A 24396-nucleotide genomic window follows, 5' to 3' on the forward strand; every position below is an offset into this window, starting at 1 on the left:
CACAATGCTCTTGATCAGTTGGTCTACTGGTATTTAGGGGTATAAAAAACAAATAATTTACTGATCTAGCATACTTCTTTTGTGCAATCCACTCCATTTGAAATCCTTCAATTTAATATTTATTCATAAAACCTATTTTTTGCAGCTAAATGTAAGATAGCTCCATCAATCCCTATTGTCATTAAAGGTGAATAGTGCTTTCCTTATTGCATGAATGTCATGCTTATTACAATTATACAATTATTCCATATAATAAATTGCTTATAATTAATACTAATTAATTGCACTATATTCCCTACATGTAATTATTCATTGCACTATATTCCCTATATGTAATTATTCATTGCACTATATTCCCTATATGTAATTGTTTAGAGTACAATATTGCCTATATGTAACTGTTTATACAAGTACATCCTATATTCTCTATAATTATGTAGCTGTTCTTTGCACCCTTAGTAACCTTATAATATACATTTAAAATACTGCCGGCACTGAATTTACAGTATATGTCATCATTTTTAAAATGTAAATAACTTTATTATATCTTACTGTGCATTAACATATCTTATATCAGTTTCAATATGGCTGTAAACAAAACAATAATATGTCTAGAAAATATTATAAAGCATGATCAAATTTCAAGTTAAAATTACCCTTTACAATAAAAAACAGATCAGATTTTATGACAAAAACATGATACAGGTTAACCAAACTATGACATTTAAACAGAAACTTCAACTTCCAAATAATCACATTCTTCCTATCACACCTTTATATCATTTTTTTCTTTTTTGTTTTTACCAACTTCCAATTTTCATATCAATATCCTAAATTTGATAATGTAACAGTTCGAAAATACAGAAGCACCAGGACAAGTCCACGCTACTTCACTTCCCACTTCATGCCAAATTTGACAGTCTTAAAGTAAAAGGGATGAAAAATCAACCTTTATTTTCAAGGTGTGTTTTTAAATTTTCTTTTTTCATGAAAAAAATGCCTGAGAGGATAAAATTAACGTCTGATTCTACATACTGGTATTATCTGATAGAATGCTGCAACAGACATTACTAATGGACAATTCTTTATCTGAAGCAACTGGCAAGTTCAATGCTTTTTATTTGGGTTCAATACTTTTCCTGTGACCAAATTAAAATGTGTCGTTTTTTGTTTTTTTCATTTGAAATAATTCAGTAATACACCCACACTTTAAGCACAGATAGAGGGAAACTGAAAATCAGTTAATTGGAACCTGTCAGAAACAGAAACACCTGGTTTGCAATATCATTAAAGCAACTATCATCCATTCTTAGTAATCACTTGTTAACAAATTGTTTTATTATCACAGAAATGGATCAGCTGACTTAAAAGTAAAATAACTGACACCTGTCTGTTACAAGTTATCATGACACTAATGTAATTTCCAAATGACCCAGACACACAAACATGGGATGTAACTGTATCCCGGGCTTATCTTAATCAAACATAATATAGTATAACATATTATCATCAGACAAGATTCTGCACTATAGTAATCTGATGTAGGGTAATAGTGTTTCAGTTTCGTAATAATAATTGTAATAATTGTAATAATTGGACAAGTCATAATTGATAATTGGATATAAGCAAGTCAACCCTTTGCAATAAATAGTTATACAAATTTCTGCACTAATATCATCAGTTGTAATAAAGTTTTAGTTTCAGAAATAGACAAATCAAAATTATTCATAATCAGTGTATCAATACACAGCATATGAAAAATATGCAGTCTGACCAGGACTCAAACCTGAGACCCTCGGAATGCCGTATAGCTGCTCTACCAACTGAGCTATTCAGCTGCTTACATACTATCTCCTCTAAATATCTGAACTGTGACAAGTGGACAACCTTGTTCAATCAATCTGTAATGGCCTATTTAATCAAGAATATTTACAGCACAAAAAATAACAAGTGAATCTCAAATGGACCAAAAAAAAAGCAATTTAGCAATTTTCCACCAGTATAGTAACAGGCCAGCGTGCACGTTTGTTCAGTATGACCAGGCACTATACTGCTGGTTGACTAACATTTATTTTTCACCATGATATACCCCAATTGTGAACTGTTTCATGAATGGAAGCATGACAAATCTGTTTAAGAAACTCAGAAAGTTTAGGCTTAAAATCATAACTCGTGCAAGATAATACACTATAATATATAGAATGATACACTTTATTCATTTGCCATGATTATATTATGTGGTGAATCTTTTACAACACAAACATGTAAAACAAGAAGCACATGACCCAACCTTCTATTGTTTTTTACAATTGCACACATTCTCTGTTTCAATGCATTAACATGACCTTTAACATCTTGCAACATTTGACATGCAAAACTGTAATCAAGATTGTAACCGACCTTCCATTTTAACAAAGTTTGACAGATTATAATAAAAGCTTTCTTCCTCAATTTCACTCTTGAAACAAAACTGTCTTAATGATTATTATATATAACACAATTGGTTAAAGACATGGGCTCTGACCTAAAAACCTTATTCCAAGGACATTTTGTCATTGAATAGATTAAATAATGTACAGCTAAATAATTATTTAGAAAATCTGCTATCAAATCGGAACATTTCAATAAAACAACAAAGGGAAAATAAGAACTACATCACACTGTCTTATACAAATTTAATAAAAACAGCAATTTTCTCATCAATTCCAATATATACTTAAGCTTACAATAATACAAAATCTACCAGCTTACAAACTTGATCTAGAAAAATATATATAGTAAAACCATTCAACTTGTTGGCGCCTTACCTATGATCAGAGATATTTTAACAAACACAATTGTCAGGTTGTCTGAACTTTTTTTAAAATTGTGATTATCATGGAAAACAAGACATGCCAGCAGGAGTGGTAATGTTCGAGGGTTCAACTAACATTTTTACTCTTTCCGGTTCAACTTCTGTAATATGTCCAGTTATATTGCTAACAAAGAGGGGACATTAGACTTCCTATCCAAAGGTTTTGTGTTAAATCCAATAACGGTCAAAAATCTCTTTCGACTTTCACCATTAACACTGGTGGGATTACTGGATATACTACCCAGAAAGCTGTCAAATGGCGAGACTTAAGGCACACCTCTAGGCCACCTAAATGGGGCTTGACATTAATGGGAAATCAAAAACAAAACAAATTTTCACAATCAAAATTCTGAAATCAATCAGTGAACATTGTTGAGACTGATCTGACCGAGAACTAATGACTAAAGGCTCTATACTGGTAGACATTTATGCTCTTATACTTAACTATATGAGCCGCGTCACGACAAAACCAATGAGGACCTGAGTCTTCTACCAAAGTTGTGTTATCCACTAACGTCAACCTGACTTGACACATTGTGAGTCTGTACTGAGAAACTACTACTGACAGACAATATATCAGATTGACCCACTGCTGTTTAACTAACTATACATAACTATATATCTATTTTGTATAACCTTGGAATTGTTGTGTCTAACTTAACTACCATAAATAAACCATTCTCCTCCTATCATAAAATCACTACCAAATAAACTGTTAGATTTCCCTAGTGGTGTATGTTACATGATGTGCTTGATTAATGCATATACCAGACAGACTGGCTTCTGTTTCTATTTTACATATTATCTATACTAGAGGCTTTAAGGTATACAAATACACAAAAAGTATTTTCCCTAGCATTACTTAAATGAATTGATATTGTTTTCTTTTTTTTTATATTTTCATTTTATTTTTTATGAAAGCTATTTGTACAGTACTCTGATAACTGATAAATTTACAAAATTAATGATAATTTTTATGATTTTACGTAAAACTTAAGTTATTTATGTAAAATTGGATTTAAATATGTTTCAGTAGAACACCAATCATCAGAATGAAAACAAAATTTGTCTACCAGAATTTTCATAAAACTTACGATCAAATCTTGAAGCTGTAAGACTGGGCAGACTGGCTGAGCTCCCACTACGACTGATGTCCGAGCCCAGCGACCCTGGTAGTGATGACGTGCTGCGGGATAGTTCGGTGGCTAGTTCGCTCACACTTCTTGCCGATGGTAGACTGGTCTGTAAATCATTGAGTATGAGTATCCTGCCCACCCAAAGGGGCACGGACTGTGCAATATGCTCACACAAATCAGTAAAACAAAAATGCCATTGACCTAATGGTGGTCGGCAACGGATAATAAGATATATAATCGTAGCATAACATACATATACATTACATTGATCAGGATCTTTAAGCAGCTTGTATCATTTATTACAACCTTCTACACTACATTGTCCTAATCATTTTTAGAACACAATCTTATGCTTCTAAATTTTCTATATTTATGGAGTCCTATTTTGAATTTGGGCTGTTTATTGTTAATTTAAGGAATGTAAAAATATCAAAATATCAAAATTGAGAAGTTGCAAGATGGTCTGATTGCAAAGGACAGACTGAAGTCTTGCCAGTAAACCAATAATCAAAGCCCACATAAAGAAATTTTTACAAGAACTTTGACTTATTTCTAACCAATCAAAAGCTTGCGAAAAACTTGTTTACTTATGCTTAAAAATTATGTTAAGCTGATAGAATTTTTTTGTAAGCATCAATATCTAGTCTTGCTTAATTTCATATCAGTCAAAAACTCTCTATAGAAAATCATATAATGTACAGCCTGAAACTTTTCACTTTCAAATTCAAAATTCTGTGTTAAAAAATCTTTTACAGAGTTTCAGAATTTACCAATCTATAATTCAGAGAGGAAGTGAATTTGAATATTGTAATATCATCTTATATCTATATCATTTACTTGAGACAATCTGGATTTCTCTTCAAAACATTTTGTCATTTTTTTTGCACTTTCAGCTGCAACAAAATTTCCCTACAGAAAACGATGCAGTGAAGAAAATTACACAAATGACATAAACTGCTTGAATACATATAAATAACATATCAAAACTACTTGGAATGAAGGCTAACTTTCTGAGAATTTGTTCTGAAACGTCAAAATTAATTTCAGAAAATATATCGAAGATTTGTAGGAATAAAATTATTATTACTTGTTTTTCAATAATGTTTTGCTTTTACACCCTAAACATGCTATATGGACTTCTCCAACTTTCATTTTGGAGTGGTCCATTATCAATTTTAGGGATATGACAATGATAAATTTAAGAGCTGATCAGCCAACAGTACTGAGTCAGTTTAGACAGCACTGATGTGCTGACTTGACGTACTTCTATACTTAAAACACAGACGCTGAAGCAACCAAACCTTCTTTTATTCTTTAGGCAAAGGCACTGAAGTTTTCACGCCAGCATTAAGAAATTTAAAGTTATATATCCATGCCCGATTGACCACATACAAGTGAAGTTTGATGAAAATCTGCCTTCATTCTCACTGTGTAACACTACGACTTACTTTGCTTGCTTTCCGCTCATGGTAGAACTGGTGTTGAGCCACAGCCATTGACCAGATACATTTTGTCACTTGTGGTGTCAGACCAAACCAGGCGTGAACATTCACATTGCCCGGGCCAAATGTCCGTCTGCTAACTGATACCCTGTAATACAGTAAACAAACAATGTTCAGTTTAACATGATTTTTTTTTAAAGATTTTAAAATAAAACTGTATGCATTGTGATGACTGAAGAATCTATAAAATAATTTTACTTTGGAAAAATATATTTTCCCTTATCCTGTTGTATTTCATATCTATATCCAGTTTTTATTTTTTGAAGCTATCCATTATTAAATAAGGAGATATATTGATGAAAATTTGAAGTTGGTCAGCCATTATGCTACAGGCATACAGGAATGTGCAGACTAGCCTGACTCTATACTGGTGGCAATGGCCAATCACATTCAGTTCCAGCAATATTATGCCAATAGGTATAAGAATCAGTGCACTAAACAACTGTTTGTACTGGCCATACAAAATCATTGTAAAGTTCTGATAGCAAATATTAAAACACTGCACATTTGCTTTCTAATTTGAAATAAAAATAAATCTAGAAATAAATCAATAAATCGAAAAATAAATCAATAAATCTAAAAATAAATTTGATAAATCTGCAGCAGACATACTAACTATACAGGTCATAAAATTATGACTGCCCAATGAAAATCAACAACACAAATGATGAAAATCAACATTACAAACGTGCCTTATTGTACAAAGCAGTATATAAGGTTACAAACAATGATTCACATGAGATAATATAATACACAATATGTGCACATCATGCTGTGATCAAAATATTCCATGCAAAACATCTATGTATAAATTATATAAAGGACAAAGAGAGATAATTCATATTTTCAAAAAAAACTTCTAATTTTAGTTTAACCATTTTTATTGCCTATATACATGCGAATATACACAGAAAATTGGACAATTAAACAAAAGCAAATGTGTTGGTCAATAAGTTCTAGCAACATTTCAGTAAGCCCTTCCCAGAAAAAAACTTCCACATAACTCTACAGATACCAAAATAATACATAAATGTCTATTGGAGATGAGAAAATCACAGGAATGTAAAGCATAACCGTGTCCTCAAATTTCCTTAGTTCTATCCGTACCCAAAGGCTTATGTCCCTACCCTCCAAACATCAGTATCACACTTTCTGAATGACAATCATCCTTTTACATAAGTAACTTTAACACCAGCCAAATGTGCAAAATATGGCAAACAGAATTTCAGGGTTGTCAATACGAGGCGACAGTAGGCCAAATTGACTGTCTCAAACGCAGTTTTGGTCATCAGGAAACTTAGAAACACTCTTCATTATATATGATAGAACCAAATTTTTAACACCTTAAATTCATAATGAACCACCTCAGAAAATATTTGATAAATACCCTAAACTTTACAATAAAATATGTAATAAACAGAAAAAGTCATCTACAACCAACAAAAGTTTGTCTATTTGATTATTTCCACAGCTACTTGCTTTCTTATTAACTGTCAGTTACATAACATATTGTCTATGGAAGAGAAAACTGTGAATACAAAATGAATGGATAACGGTAAATGTACGGAGTTGACGGACCAGACTAGGGATGTAATGAATAATTGTATCAGAAGCACTCCAAAGACTGACATTCGTATTAATGATTACATATCATACCGATAGATTTTCATCAACTTTGACAGACTTATTTGACAATCTCGGATGTACATAATGTAACTATATCAGAAAAAGCACTCAAAACTGGCGACCCCATGTGACCAGACTAAAACCCGTCTTGAGCGTTTTTGATTGGATAATTAGCTAACAGCTTTTGTTGTCTCTTTTATCAGGTTATATTGCTGTTTTTATATGTCATTGTCTGAGAAAAAGTTCTATGCAAACCTATTTATAGACTGTTTTATCAATATATATGTGCTTTAAACTCACTGTGCTGTCTATAAAGGAAAACAAATATTCCTTTTTTAAGCTTTCATTTTCTTGGGTTTCAAATTAAATTGACAGAGAAGTTGTACTGTGAATTTCTAACTTTGCTCATGAACAAAAGAAGATCAAAAGGAGACACTCTGTGCATTCATTATTCAAGATACAGGAATGTACCTGGGAGTAGATATGTTTGGTGGAATACTTTAAATTTAAGAATTTTGACATCCTGAGTCTGAACAAAACCAAAAGGGATGACAGATTAAATATACAAAATCAGTTACCTTTACTACTTCATACAAGGTCTCAAATCAATGCTCTCCAATGTAGTTTTGACACAGACACAAATAGAAACCCAGACAAAATATAAATTGTTAGTGACTTCATCACAGTGACTGACCCTGACCCCACTGATGGAGGTCAAATACCACCAAAAAGTAGAATGCCCTTGCAAGGCAACTGCATACTAAATATCTTAAATATATCTGTCAATGAATAAAGTGCTTATGAGAAACGGTTAGTCAATGATACAGACAGGCAAACTGGGAACAATTATTATTCCTTTAACCCTTCACCCCTTCCTGTTTCACGACCCTTAAATGTTTTAAGGAAGATGAAAATAGAACTTGAGATCTTTTATTGGTCATTTTCAGAGACATCTTCATCAGATGACCCTGGTTTTCATTTCCACTTATCTTGCACATATACCTTATTGTCCAATATTCAATAAAATAAACTTAGCTAACACAGCATTTACTTACTGTTTTCAACCTAAATTACTAAATTACTCATCAAATTAAGTTACCAGTATTTGCTGCTTTGACTTGTTTTAAATACCAGAAGATTCGCCTCAAAATATCTTACATGTATTCAAACTTACTGAGTTGACGGGTCAGTTATTGCGTCGGAGAGATCGTCACATTCCTCGACTCGCTCTCGAATGGCGTCCTCGTACAGGTTGAAACTGCTCAACGTGTGAACTATACTATATATAGACAGAAAGATAGATAGAACATATACTAGCAAGAAAAATCAAAGCACCGTCTTCCAGCTACAAATTTGTAATATTGCCTAAATATATATATATATACTTGAATATGCATTACAAAAACAAATTATTCACACATGTACAATTATGTTACTTGTCATTTCAAACATATCATATTGGAGAAAATGCGAATATAAAAATTTAGGGTTAGTAATGTATAAAGTATAAATCTCACACCCCAGAATCATTTTTTTTTTTTTTTCACTATATGACTTAAAATGTTATTAAAAGATATTGCTGAGAAAAAAAATAGAAATAATAGTCAGTATTAATTATTTTATTTCCCTATATACTAATTTCTACACTGAAAGAAGGTGCCTCAATAAGAAGAACTTATAGTTACACAAAGCAAAGCCACAAAAGTAAAACATATAGCAGGAATAGGGAACAATGGGGGTAAAAGGTAAAGAAATGGCAGAAAGCTTGGAAAGTGACGTAAAGATGATTCCTTTAAAAACAGGGAAAGTAAAGCACATAGCAGTAATAGGGAACAATTTGAGTAAAAGTAAAAGAAATGGAAGAAAGCTTGGAAAAGTGACAAAAAGATGATTCCTTTAAAGACAGGAAAATGGGACAAAAGGATACAGAAAGACCAAAAATATAGACAAAGAACTTCAACATGCAGCAGGGAAAAGAAAAGCACACACAGTTCTATGAAAAAGATCAACTGGTCAATGGAAATGACAAAAAAAATACCACAAAGAATTAACAAAATGATAAAGAAATCACCAGAAAGAAACAATCAAGCAACTGAAAGTTGAGTTATTTAGAAAGTTGATTTGATATGAACACAAGGAAAATACAGGAAATGACAAGGTAAGATGTACAGGTTAAACAGGAAAAGCAGCGCTTTCTAAGAAAGAATGAAAGTAGATGAATGACAAAAAGAATTCTATTTCAATTTCAGCAAAGGTCAAGGTCACAAATAAGCAATCTATGGTCATACAGTATAGTCATGTCACATACTTTCTTGATGCTTACAGTTTCTTTTCCGATATGATTCTGTAGACACAGAACTTCTTCAAACTGCTGACAATATAGCATTTACATTTACAACAAACTAAAATGTGCCCCACAAACCCCTTGATTATATTTTTGTTGGGTTTAAGTCACAATGACAATGTAGAAGTCATATGGCAACTTCTAGTGTGTTTTTTTTTTTCAGTGTGACTCTGAGTAATGTTGAAGGCACAAGCAGACATCTAAGTATTATACCACCAACCATACATAATAGATTAGTTTGATAACCTTTCACATGATCCAAAATCCATGGTGGGAATTGAACCCACAGCAATAAGCGGCAAGTAATTTGAAGTCAGCTACTCTAACCACTCAGTCAGGGTACTAACCATGCCAACTTAAATGATCATTTGAACAGAACAATATAAAATTATGAAAAAAAAGCTTTACATCTAAAGGTAAGAGATAATCTTCAAAAGCACACACAATTGCATTGCTAAATCCAAACAAGCTGACACTTTCAAATTCTTCTTAAAGCATTCAATTTAATATATGATAAATATATTTAATATCTTAAACAAAGCTGACACTTTCAAAGTCATTTGAAGCATTCAATTGCATGATAAATACAATTCAAACAAGCAGTATAAAACCAAAGCAAAGCAAAATATTTTGTTAAGTAACAGTTACGTCCACTGTGAAAATTTGATTTTTAATCTGTTAAAGAAAATTCCAAACATATTTGAGAAGAAAAAGGCTTTAACAGATTTGCCACCTTTTTTTCCGCCAAATTCTGGTCACTTTTTAAAAAGACAAAAAAAAATCCACAAATATCTTTCAAAATCCACAAATCTTACAACACTTACAACACTTAAGACGATTTAGGAGTGCTTACATCTTTGTGAGTGATGGAATTATTACAGGTGACTCTAATGCCTCATTACAAACATCTTTATTTCCACTTGCTAAATGATCTAAACTCTATTTATCTTTATCTCTACTTTGTAAATAATTTAAAATCCATTTAAGCCCTCAGATTACCTTTGTGATTCGAATTTTCACTTCATAAACGGTGTAAAGTAAACAGTCTGAGCTCTTTCATGTTTTTATATTTCTTGCCACATGACCTTTTAAGTGTAAGTGTCATATATATAACTTAACCAAAATAAAATTCTTGGCATATAAATAGTTACTTTTGAGAGTGCAGAATTAACTTAAAAAGATTATTCCTAAACATAGTGTTGACTGTAAGTCTTTTAACATTGTTGCATTTAGAATTACAGAATGTGTAGTAAACTGTTAGGTTTTTTTTTATCAGGAAGGTGTAAACTGTTGGTTTTTTTTTAACTATCAGGAAGGTGTAAACTGTTGGGTTTTTTTAACTTTCAGGGCCCTTTGCATTTGTGTTATTATTAGGCTGGTCTTTAATCGTTTTGAATTAATTTTGTTAACAATGACCTAAGAATTTTTAGGATGACCATTTACAATAATCAGTGGAAGTTTTACCTAATGTATGTCTTGGAATGTACATTTTCTTCACTTCAGCAGCATAATGTACGCCTACATTCATATATGTTCGCCTATAAAACTACTAAAAGGCCACGCCAATGTTGTTTACAACCATTTCTAACTCATGAACTGTTATCTAGAGATAAAATGATGTTAAGAACTGATCCTTACAGTAATCCAGTTGTAAATTACTGTAACAGTTATCCAGTGGTAAAATGCTGTTTACAACTGATCCTAACAGTTATCCAGTTGTAAATTCCTGTAACAGTTATCCAGTGGTAAAATGATGTTTACAATTGATCCTAACAGTAATCCAGTTGTAAATTCCTGTAATAGTTATCCAGTGGTAAAATGCTGTTTACAACTGATCATTACAGTTATCCAGTTGTAAATTCCTGTAACAGTTATCCAGTGGTAAAATGATGTTTACAACTGATCATAACAGTAATCCAGTTGTAAATTCCTGTAACAGTTATCCAGTGGTAAAATGCTGTTTACAACTGATCCTAACAGTTATCCAGTTGTAAATTCCTATAACAGTTATCCAGTGGTAAAATGCTGTTTACAACTGATCCTGAACAGTTATCTAGTTGTAAACTGCCATTGAGAATGGATCTCAACGGTTATCTAGTCATAGAATGCTGTTAAGAACTTATTCTAAGTAATCTAATGGTTAACAGCTGTTAATAACTGATCCTGGTAAAACAGTGTTAATCCAGTGGTAAAATGTTGTTAAGAACTAATCCTACAATGCCTTATACAACAAGATGCTTAAAATCTTCACTACCAAAGTAGTAAGGTATAAAAGGGCATGGGTGGAACATATACACAGATATGCTGACAATATCAACTTCCAAAACATTGGTGTGGTAAGGTAAAACACATATAAATGAATGCTAAGGTAAGGTAAAAAGAACATGTGTGGAACATACACCAAGATGCTGACAATATCAATTACCTAAACAATTATGTGGTAAGGTAAAAAGAGCATGTGTGGAATATACACCAAAATGCTGACAATATCAATTATGTGGTAAGGTAAAAAGAACAACAATTATTGTGGAACAAACATTCACCAAAATGCTGACAATATCAATTATGTGGTAAGGTAAAAAGAACAACAATTATTGTGGAACAAACATTCACCAAAATGCTGACAATATCAATAATGTGGTAAGGTAAAAAGAACAACAATTATTGTGGAACAAACATTCACTACAATGCTGATAATATCAATACTCATTATTGCGACATTTCTAGAAAGTACACAAACATGCTTAAAATATCTATAACCTTGCATTTGGTGTGGTAAGGTGTTGTAAGGCGTAGTAAGGTAAAAATGACCTTTCATGATGCAAACAACATTATAAAAACCCCTATAAACTGGTGCATATAACTGAAAAGTACACAAGATGCCAAAACAACATGGAAATCTCATGCACACAAACACACATCAAACTTAAGAAAGACAGCTGGTTAGAAGAAAGGCACCTTCTTACAGAATTGTTATGTTAAATCAACATTCAAATGAAACTGGTTAGTAAATAAAAATTAAAGGGAGGTAATAACAACAACTAAAATTGATAAAAATCAAATTAACTCTTGAATTTTTATCATTTCAATTTCTTTGACTTCAGTGCTTATGCTAAAAATAAAAAAAAATCTTGTGCATAGAAACAACAGCTTTCTTATTTATTGACACAGCACAGTAGTTTGAAATGTTGATATATACTTTGATATATAAGGTATTTTTGATAAAAATTAGCGTAAATAAAATATTTGATAAAACTATCATGGAAGCTTACCATGCAAATATGGTGAAAATGTGATAAAAATGTTACAAAACCCTTTGTTTATTTCACAAATATGTGCATAAGTGATGAAAATGATAAGTAAATCTGTCAAACCTTTCATAGACTGCATATCAATGAATTAAATATAAACCAAACAAAAATAAGGTTTGCTTTATTTATAAAGCCAGGGAGGAGGCATCACGAAATTCTTTCGGGCATATAAAAAGACAAGTCTATAAAAGGTTTAACTGGTTAAAAACAAAAATGTTATAAAACAGCCATACTAGCATTCAACTTTGATGCTGACACTTACCGTTTTGGGTCATGAACTTCTATTGAAAACTTCTTATCCCTGTAGTACAGATTTTCTAGGGATTTCCACACAAACACCTGTAAACATTTATAAAAACATTCTAGACAATATGTATATTGTGCTCCTAAAACCTCTACATGTATATACTTTTTTTTCATAAAATGCATTGTGAGCCAGTATATCCTGAAATGCTTCACAGTTTTAAATATGGCCACAGATAAGCATATTGTCACCTTAGTGCAGTAACAGGTTAACTCCTTCTATAATTTTATAGGAGTTAACCCGTTACTGCACTAAGGTGATAATATGAACTATAAATTAGCTCAGAATTTCATAAACACCAGTGCTCCTGAAACCTCAATAAATTCTATAATCATATGCATTATATACCAGTACTTCCTAAAAGCTTAATTCATTTTATAAATTACAATGGAGACCAGCACTCCTTATAAGCTCAATAAAAGTACTTTGCCTTTTACTGCCTACATCTACATTGCAAACGTTCTTTCTCTTTCAATTTTCAAAGTAAACCATCAAGTATTAGAAAATCAAATATTCTCTTTCCTATTTCTATAAGCCAGTAAATCAAAACTTTTCTATTCAAGACATAGACAAGACCTATCACAGATTTGACAGTATGGTCTAAATAATTCATTTTGAAGGATTGTGTGGAACATTCAGACTTAACTTGACATCTTATATAGGCAAACGTCAAACTTTGACACTTATTCTAACTCAATAATGACAACCAAGACGAACAAAATCTGTTTCTTTCTCACTGCATGGTGTCTACCAATTTAAATTAAACCCGCAGACATCCAATTCTGTAGAAATCACTAAATCCCCCATCCCCACTTATTCCCCAAAATTCCTTTTTCCTCAAATACATGAAATATAAATTTAAGGCAAAAACAATTCTTTTCTCCTAATATATATAAAATCATTATTTTTCAATTGTAAATTTCAGGCAAAAAACAAAACAAGAAGAAAATCTGAAGAATGTTTTGTTTGTTGCTTTTTTATAAATAATAATTAAAGATGAAAGGTTTTGTAAAAACTCTGTAGAATTTATTACAGTTGTAAATGCCAGTGTATTTGAATAAAACACATTTCTTTCAAGGACTGTTTACATTCTGTAATTCAATTTCCCAGAAAAATTACCACACCTAAAAAACAAATAAATAACGGAAATGCTAAATATTCTTTTTTTTCTCTTTGTTTCTACTTTCATTATTATACAGACTTCCATTTTCTATTTACAATCGAACCATTCAGAACACGTCATGACCTCTTTAACCATTAGCTTGCTGGGCAGTCTGAGAATGGTCTGCACTGTTGATGAATGATCTTGCCTCAATTGAAAGATGGACAAGTCCATTTCAGATATTTAACATGATAATGGTTAAGGTCACAATGTAACATTCTTCTTCAGAACATATTAGGAATTACTATTGCATGAAAGGTTTCATAATTTTCAATGAAAGATCTTTAAATGGAACAAAAGCAGGTCTTCGGCAACACATTAAGTGCTTGAATTTTTCAATTTTCAGACAACCTGACCTGAACTTACCCTTCGAGGCACATTTTTATCCTGTTTATCGTATACACCAATACCCTTGTTACTTATACCTAACCACCATGGAATGTCTTTTTTATCCTGAAAACAACAACATGATGGTGAACAGTACTAAAACTATGATGGTACTTAAATTTATTTTATGTCTCTGTCTTTTATTTTTCAAAAACAATGTCAATGATTTTTATAATTCCTTTAAAATGCTGAAAGTGACCACAGGCTTATACCTCCAGTAAAAACTATTGACCAGCCCAGTCTGCACATCTTTGCAGACCATCTATACTGTAAGTTTGAATATTCGGCCATTTACATTTTCGTAATTTTTGAAATTAACAACAAACAACATGTTTGAAGCATAATGTTAAGTAGGTAATGAAAAGCATTATTAGACTGATGCCTTAAATGCCCTTTAATATCCAGCTTAGAAAATTGTCATTTTTGACATCCCTTCCCTTAAGTGCCAAATCTTACCCTAAAATACACTAAAAACAATATGCTTCTTGCAATAAATTTTCCGCATTTTTCTTCCAGTTAAACATAAATAAGAAGCAACTGGTAGTGTCTTGTGATTAACACCTGTACCAAAGCAACCCAGACATCTCCCAACAGCTAACAGAATGAGTGGAATGATGTTGATGATTACTATGAAGGCTTTTAAAGCTTGCAAGGATCTGTATATAATTACAGCGGAATCTTCTAGAAAATCAGTGTTTCTATTCTCTGATCAAATAGATTTTCTTTTTCTATATTCTCTACCATGGTAAAATCTTTAAAGATTATCAAAAGTTCATAATTATCATCCAATTCTTATGGATGATTGTGCTAGAGGAGGTACTAAGGTTTGTATGTCTAAGGTTTCCATTTTTGTGGGGTAAAGACTAACATTCACTTAAAAAGACTCTCAATGAATAGTTATGGCCCCTTCTATTGAATAAATATATTTTTTGTCAGTTGGTTTGGTTTTTACCCTGATTTTGACACATTTTTGGTCATATTTTGATGGTAGGTTCACCTAACAGGCTTTCCAGTAAACCTAACCAGTAATTACCAGTTCCCCCACCCCCTTCACGCAAAGATTCTAGGTAATTTCTTAAGAAATTTTAAGATCTCTGCATCACATGTCACAAGTAAGGTGTAAAGTGCTTACATCTTGGAGTAAAAAGCATTTTGAGTAACCCAATGGCCTGACAAATATATTTACGAACATCATAATATGTAAAGAAATGAACCATTATAATAAACGACAAAAATGTATCGTTAACATCATTCCATTTCACAATGCTGCCAATTCCTATAAAATTGATGCGATCATGCGAAATGGGAAACAATAGTGGTCCTGCGGCAAATATATACTTCTTCTCTACAGGTAAATTAATAAAACATAAGGGGGTATCATATTAAATAGCTTACCTTCACTTCAAAATAATGAATGCCGTATGTTGGTAAGCTCTCGATTATTGTCATGTAACTGCAAAAACAAATAAATTATCTATAAATAGCAACATACAGCTTAAATGTCTCAATCTGAAATTAATACATCATTTTTACGTCATATAGAAGAAAATCTATGTTTAGTCCCGGTATATCATTTCTGCTTTTTTAAATTACTTTTTTTTTGTATTATTTTTCCTTTTAATCTGCCGATGGATCCAGAATCTAACCCATTCCCAAGCACTATATGTCCCTATTTTACCAAAAAAAGCTCCCAATTTGGCAATGGACATGACTACTTCACCTAATTAAATGTTTGAGAGTAAAAAAAATCCCAATTTGGCAGGCTGGGACCTGTTCCCAAAAGACTGGAAAAAAGGCAACACTGAAATAAATGAAATATAGTCTTTATTTTATTACAATAACTACGAGTACAGGAGAAATTACTATTTCCATTCACATAGCCATAGGAAGCCTCACAGCATCATTATCTACAAAAACTCTGTTATCAAACAAAACATAGATGAGGCAATTGCATTAAATGATTGTATCAAAAAAATTGAACACTCCTAAATCATTATCTTCAAAGCACAAATTAACCTCGCCTTTTCTACAGGAAACTGACAATTAACATTATCATGTCTATATAAAATTGTCTTGGAAAAAAAAGGAAATCATTTGGCAAGAATGCCATCCCAAGTATAAGAGGTCATCCCTCACAGAATGAACCCCCCCCCCCCTAAAGACCTTGACCTCAAACACTTGAAGTATCATCTCACCATATTTTAACATACAATTAACTTTTTCAGCTCTATAAACATCAACACAAAGTTGATGCCAAAAAAGTTGTGCCAATTGCAAATTTTATGCAAAAGATTTTTAAAGATAAATGTATTTGTTACAGACATTTGAACCTAGTTAACTACATTTTTATCATATTTAATAATCATATTCTATTGTATTTTAAATCACATCAAAATGCAAAAGGGTCATACAGTGAAATTCCAGCATCAGCAGGGGTGAAGGTTATTAAGAAATTTTCAAAGCTCAAACTTTGATCTTAGGTATTTGATTGGTCAGAAACTGTTACACAATGTGCATTGTCCAATGAAAAGTCTTATAAAAAAAGTTAATTATCTCGGGCCTGGTTTAATATTGAGAAAAACCATCAACCCTGTAAGGTAGCTGTGTTTAACTTCAACATACAGATGTGGAGGCAAAAAGTTTGAATTCAGCAGCCATAACCACTTGGTCATGTATGCCAAACCATCTTACAAGGCCTGTCATTGCACCTATTATGCTACCAATACACAGCCAGTTCTCCCTACATTGACAAGACTCAACACATACCCTGCTGGCAGCAAGATGAGCCGATCATGGTCTGTACGGTTCCCTAATTCAGTTAGAACATATTTTGAAATTTTCCCTTACAAATGATAAAGGGTTTTGTCCAGATTGAAAGATGGACGAGTCCATTTTAAATATTAAGGTGACAACGGAATCAATTATCACTGAAAATACCTAAAATGAGATTTTTTGCTAAGTAGATTTATCAACCTTTTCTGAACACATTCGTGATTTAATTTTGGAAACAGTTAGTCCAAAAAAATGTGTTTTTAAACGTTTTAAAACGGTACCTATACTATTTGTATCTGCTATTCGCGTAACCTGTCGATTATCGATAACGCTCCGCCCCCTGTTGAGGCATCAATGAGGGAAATCGGTAGTTCCATATATGCGTGAATTACAGGTCCATACTGGTCCATACTACTCGTAATACATGTATCGTACAATTACCGTACATCTTTTATGAATATCTCAACATTTAGCCTTTTTTTTATAAATTAAAAAATTGTCGGCCAATGTACGTAACATAATGTATGAAACATAAATAATTAAGCATAGCGGCAAATCGCACGACCACGGGGTTGATTAAAAATGTAGTTGCTAAAGTATCCATAATGTGTGAGAATAATTTGTCTGTCCCGTTAATCTGATAGATATTACATTGAGTTGATAGACTTTTGTACGGATTCAAGGGTTTACTTTACATTCAACCTCGTTTTCTAACAATGTCAAGTAAAACAATTAACAACAAAAACAGACAACATTTTTTATGTGAACGCCTATATGACTTGTGGTAAGGTGTCCCTGACAAATTTCTAAACCATTTTAGATTGTCTAAGGATGATTATTTCTCTATGAATAAAAAAAAGATATTAAAATATATTTTCAGTGAAAATAAATTGTTCGCCAGTAAATCGGACACAGTACTAATAAATCTGGGACAAAGTATGAAATTTATTGTCTATCCCGGTAGAAACTGGATCTTTATGCCGTGCATAGATGATATTCATGATAATAGAAGTCAAGAAGGCCAGATCATAATGATCGAGTAATATCTTTTATTTCTATTAAAATATGTGAAGCATTATCAATTTGGTGGAAAAAAATATATAATATCCCGTTCTTATTTGTACATCTACCATGGACTTTAAAAGACCGTCAGAAGCTCAGTTTTTTGTTATTTTATTTTATATTTTAACGGAATTTCATACACGAATACACAGGCAGAGTGACACTGGTATAATACAATAATAATGCTGATGATAATAATTTAATAAACATCAAAAAGGAAACAATTAAATACCCCGCTAGCGGTGCGCAATGCGTTCCATTTCCCCCCACTGAGTGCCTCATATTTTACCGATAGTCACGTGACATGTGCGACAGATACCAGACGGAAAGTAAATCACGTTAAGAATTGAAGAAATTTCGGCTATAAACTGATATTAATCAGCAGCTTTTTAATTGGTCAGATGTCACTGGGTCATAAAATGTTGTTAGAGTATGTTACCGCAACTTGTGACCCTCTCTGGTGCGATATTTGTGTATTATGCAATTATTTAGCGTGAAACGTAGGGGTCCGAGAGAGAACAGCCGATTTATGACACTTCGTTTGATGCGGGTCGGACTAACTTTGAATCGGCATAACTTTTTTAATAATCAAGCAATTAACATGCGGTTTAAAGCACATGAAAGGAAATTCATTTACGGAGGGAACCGTGTCAGGGATTTTTGTTTGCTCAATCAGCGACTTAATTATCTTTAATTACGTAATATGTATGGTGAAAAAAGTCGCATAAAATGTTTGTAGTTACGTAATATTTTTTTGAGAAAAGATAGAAAAAATTTGAGACACGGTTCCCCAGATAATATAAGTATGGTTATTTTCCAAAAGTTTGATGACAAAAAAATAAAAAATGACTTTGATATGACGATTTAAAATTTTAGGATTTTTATTCAAAATCAATCATTTACAAAGGCATTTTTTTCAAATATGTTATTTTTTATGATGATCAACGATATTTAATGCACAAAGATTAAATAAATAACAATTATTACTAAAATAACTTAGTTTAAATGACATTTATGTGAGTACCACGGAAAGTGTCTGTTGTCACCTTAAGCATGACAAGGGTTAATATTAGCATAAATAAGATTTGAGTAAGAATTAACACACAGTTCTGTATTAAAAGCCGAGTATTTCCATCTGTATTAAAAGCCGAGTTTTTCCATTGTATTAAAAGCAGAGTATTTCCATCTGTATTACAAGAGGGCCATGATGGCCCTAGATCGCTCACCTGATCCATCAAACTCATCCAAACAATTACCTAGACAAGCATTCTGACCAAGTCTCATGACAGGTGAGTCAAAAATGTGACCACTACAGTGTTAACAAGGATTATCCATATTTAGTTTTTTACCCATGTGACCCATATTCAAACTTGACCTAGAAATCATCAAAACAAACTTTCAGACCAATTTCCAGGATACTTGGATCAAAACAGTAGCAACTAGAGTGTTAACAAGATTTTTCTATTTTTAGCTCCGGTGACCTAGTTTCACATGCGATTTCGAACTCATCCGAGCAATTACCTAGACAAGCATCCTGACCAAGTTTGATGATAATTGAGTCGAAAATGTGACCACTAGAATGTTAACAAGGTTTTTCCATATTTGGGCGGTGTGACCTAGTTTTTCATCCAAGATGACCCATGTTCGAACTTGACTTAGAAATCATCCAAACAAACTTTCAGACCAATTTACAGGATATTTGGATCAAAACAGTAGCCACTAGAGTGTTAACAAAATTTTTCTATTTTTAGCTCCTGTGACCTAGTTTTTCATCCGAGATAACCAATGTTCAAACTTATCCAAGCTATCAACTAGACAAACATCCTGACCAAGTTTGATGATGATTGAGGCAAAATTGTAACCGCTAGAGTGTAAACAAGGTTTTTCTATTTTTAGCTCTTGTGACCTAGTTTTCCATCCGAGATGACCCATGTTCGAACTCATCCGAGCTATCAACTAGATAAGCATCCTGACCAAGTTTGATGATGATTGAGGCAAAAATGTGACCGCTGGAGTGTTAACAAGGTTTTTCTATTTTTAGCTCCGGTGACCTAGTTTTTCATCTGAGATGACCCATGTTCGAACTCATCTGAGCTATCACCTAGACAAGCTTCCTGACAAAGTTTGATGATGATTGATGCCAAAATGTGACCGCCAGAGTGTTAACAAGGTTTTTCTATTTTTAGCTCCGGTGTCCTACTTTTTCATCCGAGATGACCCATGTTCGAACTCATCCAAGCTATCACCTAGACAAACATCCTGACCAAGTTTGATGATGATTGAGGCAAAATTGTGAACTCTATCGAGTGTTAACAAGGTTTTTCTATTTTTAGCTCTTGTGACCTAGGTTTTCATCCGAGATGACCCATGTTCGAACTCATTCTAGCTATCAACTAGATAAACATCCTGACCAAGTTTGATGATGATTGAGGCAAAAATGTGACCGCTGGAGTGTTAACAAGGTTTTTCTATTTTTAGCTCCAGTGACCTAGTTTTTCATCCGGAGATGACCCATGTTCGAACTCATCTGAGCTATTACCTAGACAAGCATCCTGACCAAGTTTGATGATGATTGATGCAAAAATGTGACCGCTAGAGTGTTAACAAGGTTTTTCTATTTTTAGCTCTTGTGACCTAGTTTTTCATCCGAGATGACCCATGTTCGAACTCATCCGAGCTATCAACTAGATAAGCATCCTGACCAAGTTTGATGATGATTGAGGCAAAAATGCGACCGCTAGAATGTTAACAACAAAATGTGAACGGACGACGGACGGACAATCATCGATCCTAAAAGCTCACCCTGAGCATGCACAGGTGAGCTAAAAAGCAGAGTATTTCCATTTATAACTAATTAAATTTATTTAAAAATATCCCCATCTTCAATGTATTGCACGCATATAATTATGATTTCTTTTTTCCAATTTAATAAATAGATTATAAAACTAAACTAAAATATACTTACTTTACAATGGCAGATCCTTTGGTAGTCCCAGATATTTTCTTGTAATAGTCTATCACTCTGTCTTCACTGAAAATATGAGAAGCACTATTGTAACAACTGAGTCACATGATATTATTCATATGTTTGTAATGTTATACATTATAACAATGTCAAACAAACAGTATTACAAAATAAACATTTAAAATGTCATATTAACACACCAGGGTCAAACAGTCATCACATTTCAACTTTTTTTCCCCCTCCCAGTCACTTTTCTCAGAAATCAATGTCCTTTTTTCCAACTATATGTTATTTATATTCAATATTGTTTTATTACAACATTCAACGATACATCTATCAATCACAGATGTCACTTAAATTTGAACACACATCAGTCTAAATATTAGTCCCAAAATATTATTCCAACCAATTCTGTGCACTTCAGAAATATTAAAAATCATACAAATTTTCCACTCTCTGCTTCTCATTTCAGACACATGAATTTTTTTCTTTCTTTTTTATCTGCAAAACTAATTAAATAACGAGTGCAGCGTATTGTTTCTAAATTCGACGAGAATTCTCCACATACCGTTATTCATATGCTAAACAAATGCAGTAAAACATTCGATTAATCCTCGTTTCTCACATTACAGGAAATATATGCATGTATATATATATCGAAAGAATATTTCCTCGTCTGTATACCCAAGCAAGTAATAGCTGTAAAAACAATTGTAAAATCCAACATTTATAACTTAACATTACATCATAAATATCATAAATATTTTCCTATTGTCTGAAATTAAATCAAAATACAATACTGCCGAAATCTAATTCCATCAACCTATCTCCCAACTATATCACATTACTGCAAGATGAGAAATAAATCTCACCAAAAAAAAATAAAAATATACAAAAATATGCAAATATATCATCATATTCTAAATTACATAAACACAAGTATACTCCAAAATATACATGTACAAGCACTTCCGACACTGAAGAATATGACAGACGCAAAATTATATCCAAAATTATATCGCAGGATTATCGCAGACCGAGATCAACAACAATAATTTTCCAATACACAAGGCAAGTAGGACTCATACAAATCCTATAAGATAATCTTGCCTGATATCTATGGACTATCAAGATATTAATACCATCTTTATCTGCAGATCAAATTGTCTGCAATAAGGTCTCCAGCACCTGAGTCTCTTATGATATCTACTGATTCATATTTGATAACAGATATAAAACCATTCCATGCATATCATAATCAAAAGAAACAAACAGCAGGAATGCCATACATGCTCGAAGAATAAACATAAGAATGCACAGTTTATTTTACTGCATTTACAGACATAATCAAGTGTAGATGGATTAAAATGATAACTTTTTTGCGACGGACGCGCCCTCAGGCGCGTTCAGAGCTAAGTCATCTACACATGGGATTTCGTTGGCTACACTCGCGCAATGTGTCCTAAACCAATTAACAGCCCAAGAAATAGTACATGAATTTGATCCTTCAAAACTCCCATACTTTCTCTGGATATCTTAATGTCTTCCATATTTAGCCTTTTCAATTTCAAATTAAGTTATCCAAGTTAAAATATGAACGTATATTATTGATAAAAACGTTGTAGTCCCGTAGTATTATTGCGCAATATGCAAATTACTGCTGAAACGATTTACCGCTGTCGAAAAAGTAGGACAGCAAATTATACTACAATAAAGGTGTAACCTCTGAGTTCCAAGACATTATTAGTAGGAAATAAATATTTCTACATTATACAAAACATTATTATTAACAAATCAAAAGTTTTTCGTGACTCTAGGATAACTCGCGCATTAATAAAAGAAGAACTATTTTCGTGACTCATACCGCGGGTTTAGCTGAATATTCAGCAGTTATTAATATATTAGATACAGTTCAATGGCTAGTATAAATATCTATTTTTGAAAATGCATGTAAGACACTTTACCGCCATGTAGTCTTGAAATCATGGTAAGGAAGTTATAATATCAGTTCTACTTCCGATTCTTGTGGTTTGTTTACATATTTTACTAGGTCATGATATGAGTTAACCTTCGATATTCTAAAAATAGATTCTGCTTTACCTGTTCTGATTTTTGGACAGGCGATTAGGAAGTACACATTAAACATGTAATTAATAAACCAGCGGATTGTAATGCAATACTTTTAGAAATGCTATACAATTGTAAGAAGCAAACAAGTTGAAAATGGAATTTAGTGTGAAGTTGAAAAGGACAACTAAACACTGTAGTGCTTAAGTGACACTTAAATTAAAATAAAAACGATGTGCTCTGGCCTCTACATCTTTACCTTGTAAATAAAAAAATCTAAGGAATACACTATTAATTGCTGATGATTTTAACCAATTTTTTTTAATGAGACATATCCAAGAGAAATAAAAATACAAATGACTTATATTTTATTGTCTGTATGCCCACTATGATATAACACGAAGCAATTCTAAATAGCATTCTCAAATGTACAATGTATTATGTTTGAAGTTTATTTGCCTGGATTTATTCTAGAAATATTTCGTTGATAGTTTTTTTTTCTATTTACATATCATTTCTTAGAATAAATCGATAAGGACACTGATTTACAAGTTTGACCAGAGTTTTTAGGCATAAATTTCATTCTGTATTTAAGTGCTTGAAAGTAGAAAATCTGAATTATATCAATTTGGGACACAAAATATATTGCTCTACAAATCTCGAACTTGTATGGAACAAATTTTCTCTGTTATATATTTTGTGTTTTGTTTTTGTTTTGTTTTGTTTTTCTAAAAGAAGCCTTGGTGTCTCTCCGGTTGCATGTCCGTCGCATTCAGTGCTGCAGCACTTTGATTATTGATAAAGGCACATTGATACCATAAGGTCGCACAACAACCTAAGGTGACCTTAACCATTTGGCCATTGAGGCTATCCAACATAATGACTCCATAGCAGCATTTAAGTT

At 32.4% G+C, this 24396-nt stretch overlaps 1 protein-coding gene across 1 annotated transcript in view; it reads right to left on the reverse strand.

Moving 5' to 3' along the window:
* The window catches only part of LOC132738346 (serine-rich adhesin for platelets-like), a gene marked incomplete at its 5' end in the record, with an annotated part of 86303 nt that overhangs the window by 42142 nt on the left and 19765 nt on the right, over positions 1–24396 (reverse strand). The window contains 7 exon segments of the mRNA XM_060725832.1: positions 3949–4096; positions 5439–5580; positions 8293–8397; positions 13036–13112; positions 14606–14692; positions 16022–16079; positions 21426–21491. Of these exon segments, the coding sequence (XP_060581815.1) occupies positions 3949–4096; positions 5439–5580; positions 8293–8397; positions 13036–13112; positions 14606–14692; positions 16022–16079; positions 21426–21491 (683 nt within the window).

This window comes from Ruditapes philippinarum, unplaced genomic scaffold (genome assembly GCF_026571515.1).
Source record: "Ruditapes philippinarum isolate M1 unplaced genomic scaffold, ASM2657151v2 ctg1450_1_1_1_1, whole genome shotgun sequence".
Taxonomy (NCBI): domain Eukaryota; kingdom Metazoa; phylum Mollusca; class Bivalvia; order Venerida; family Veneridae; genus Ruditapes; species Ruditapes philippinarum.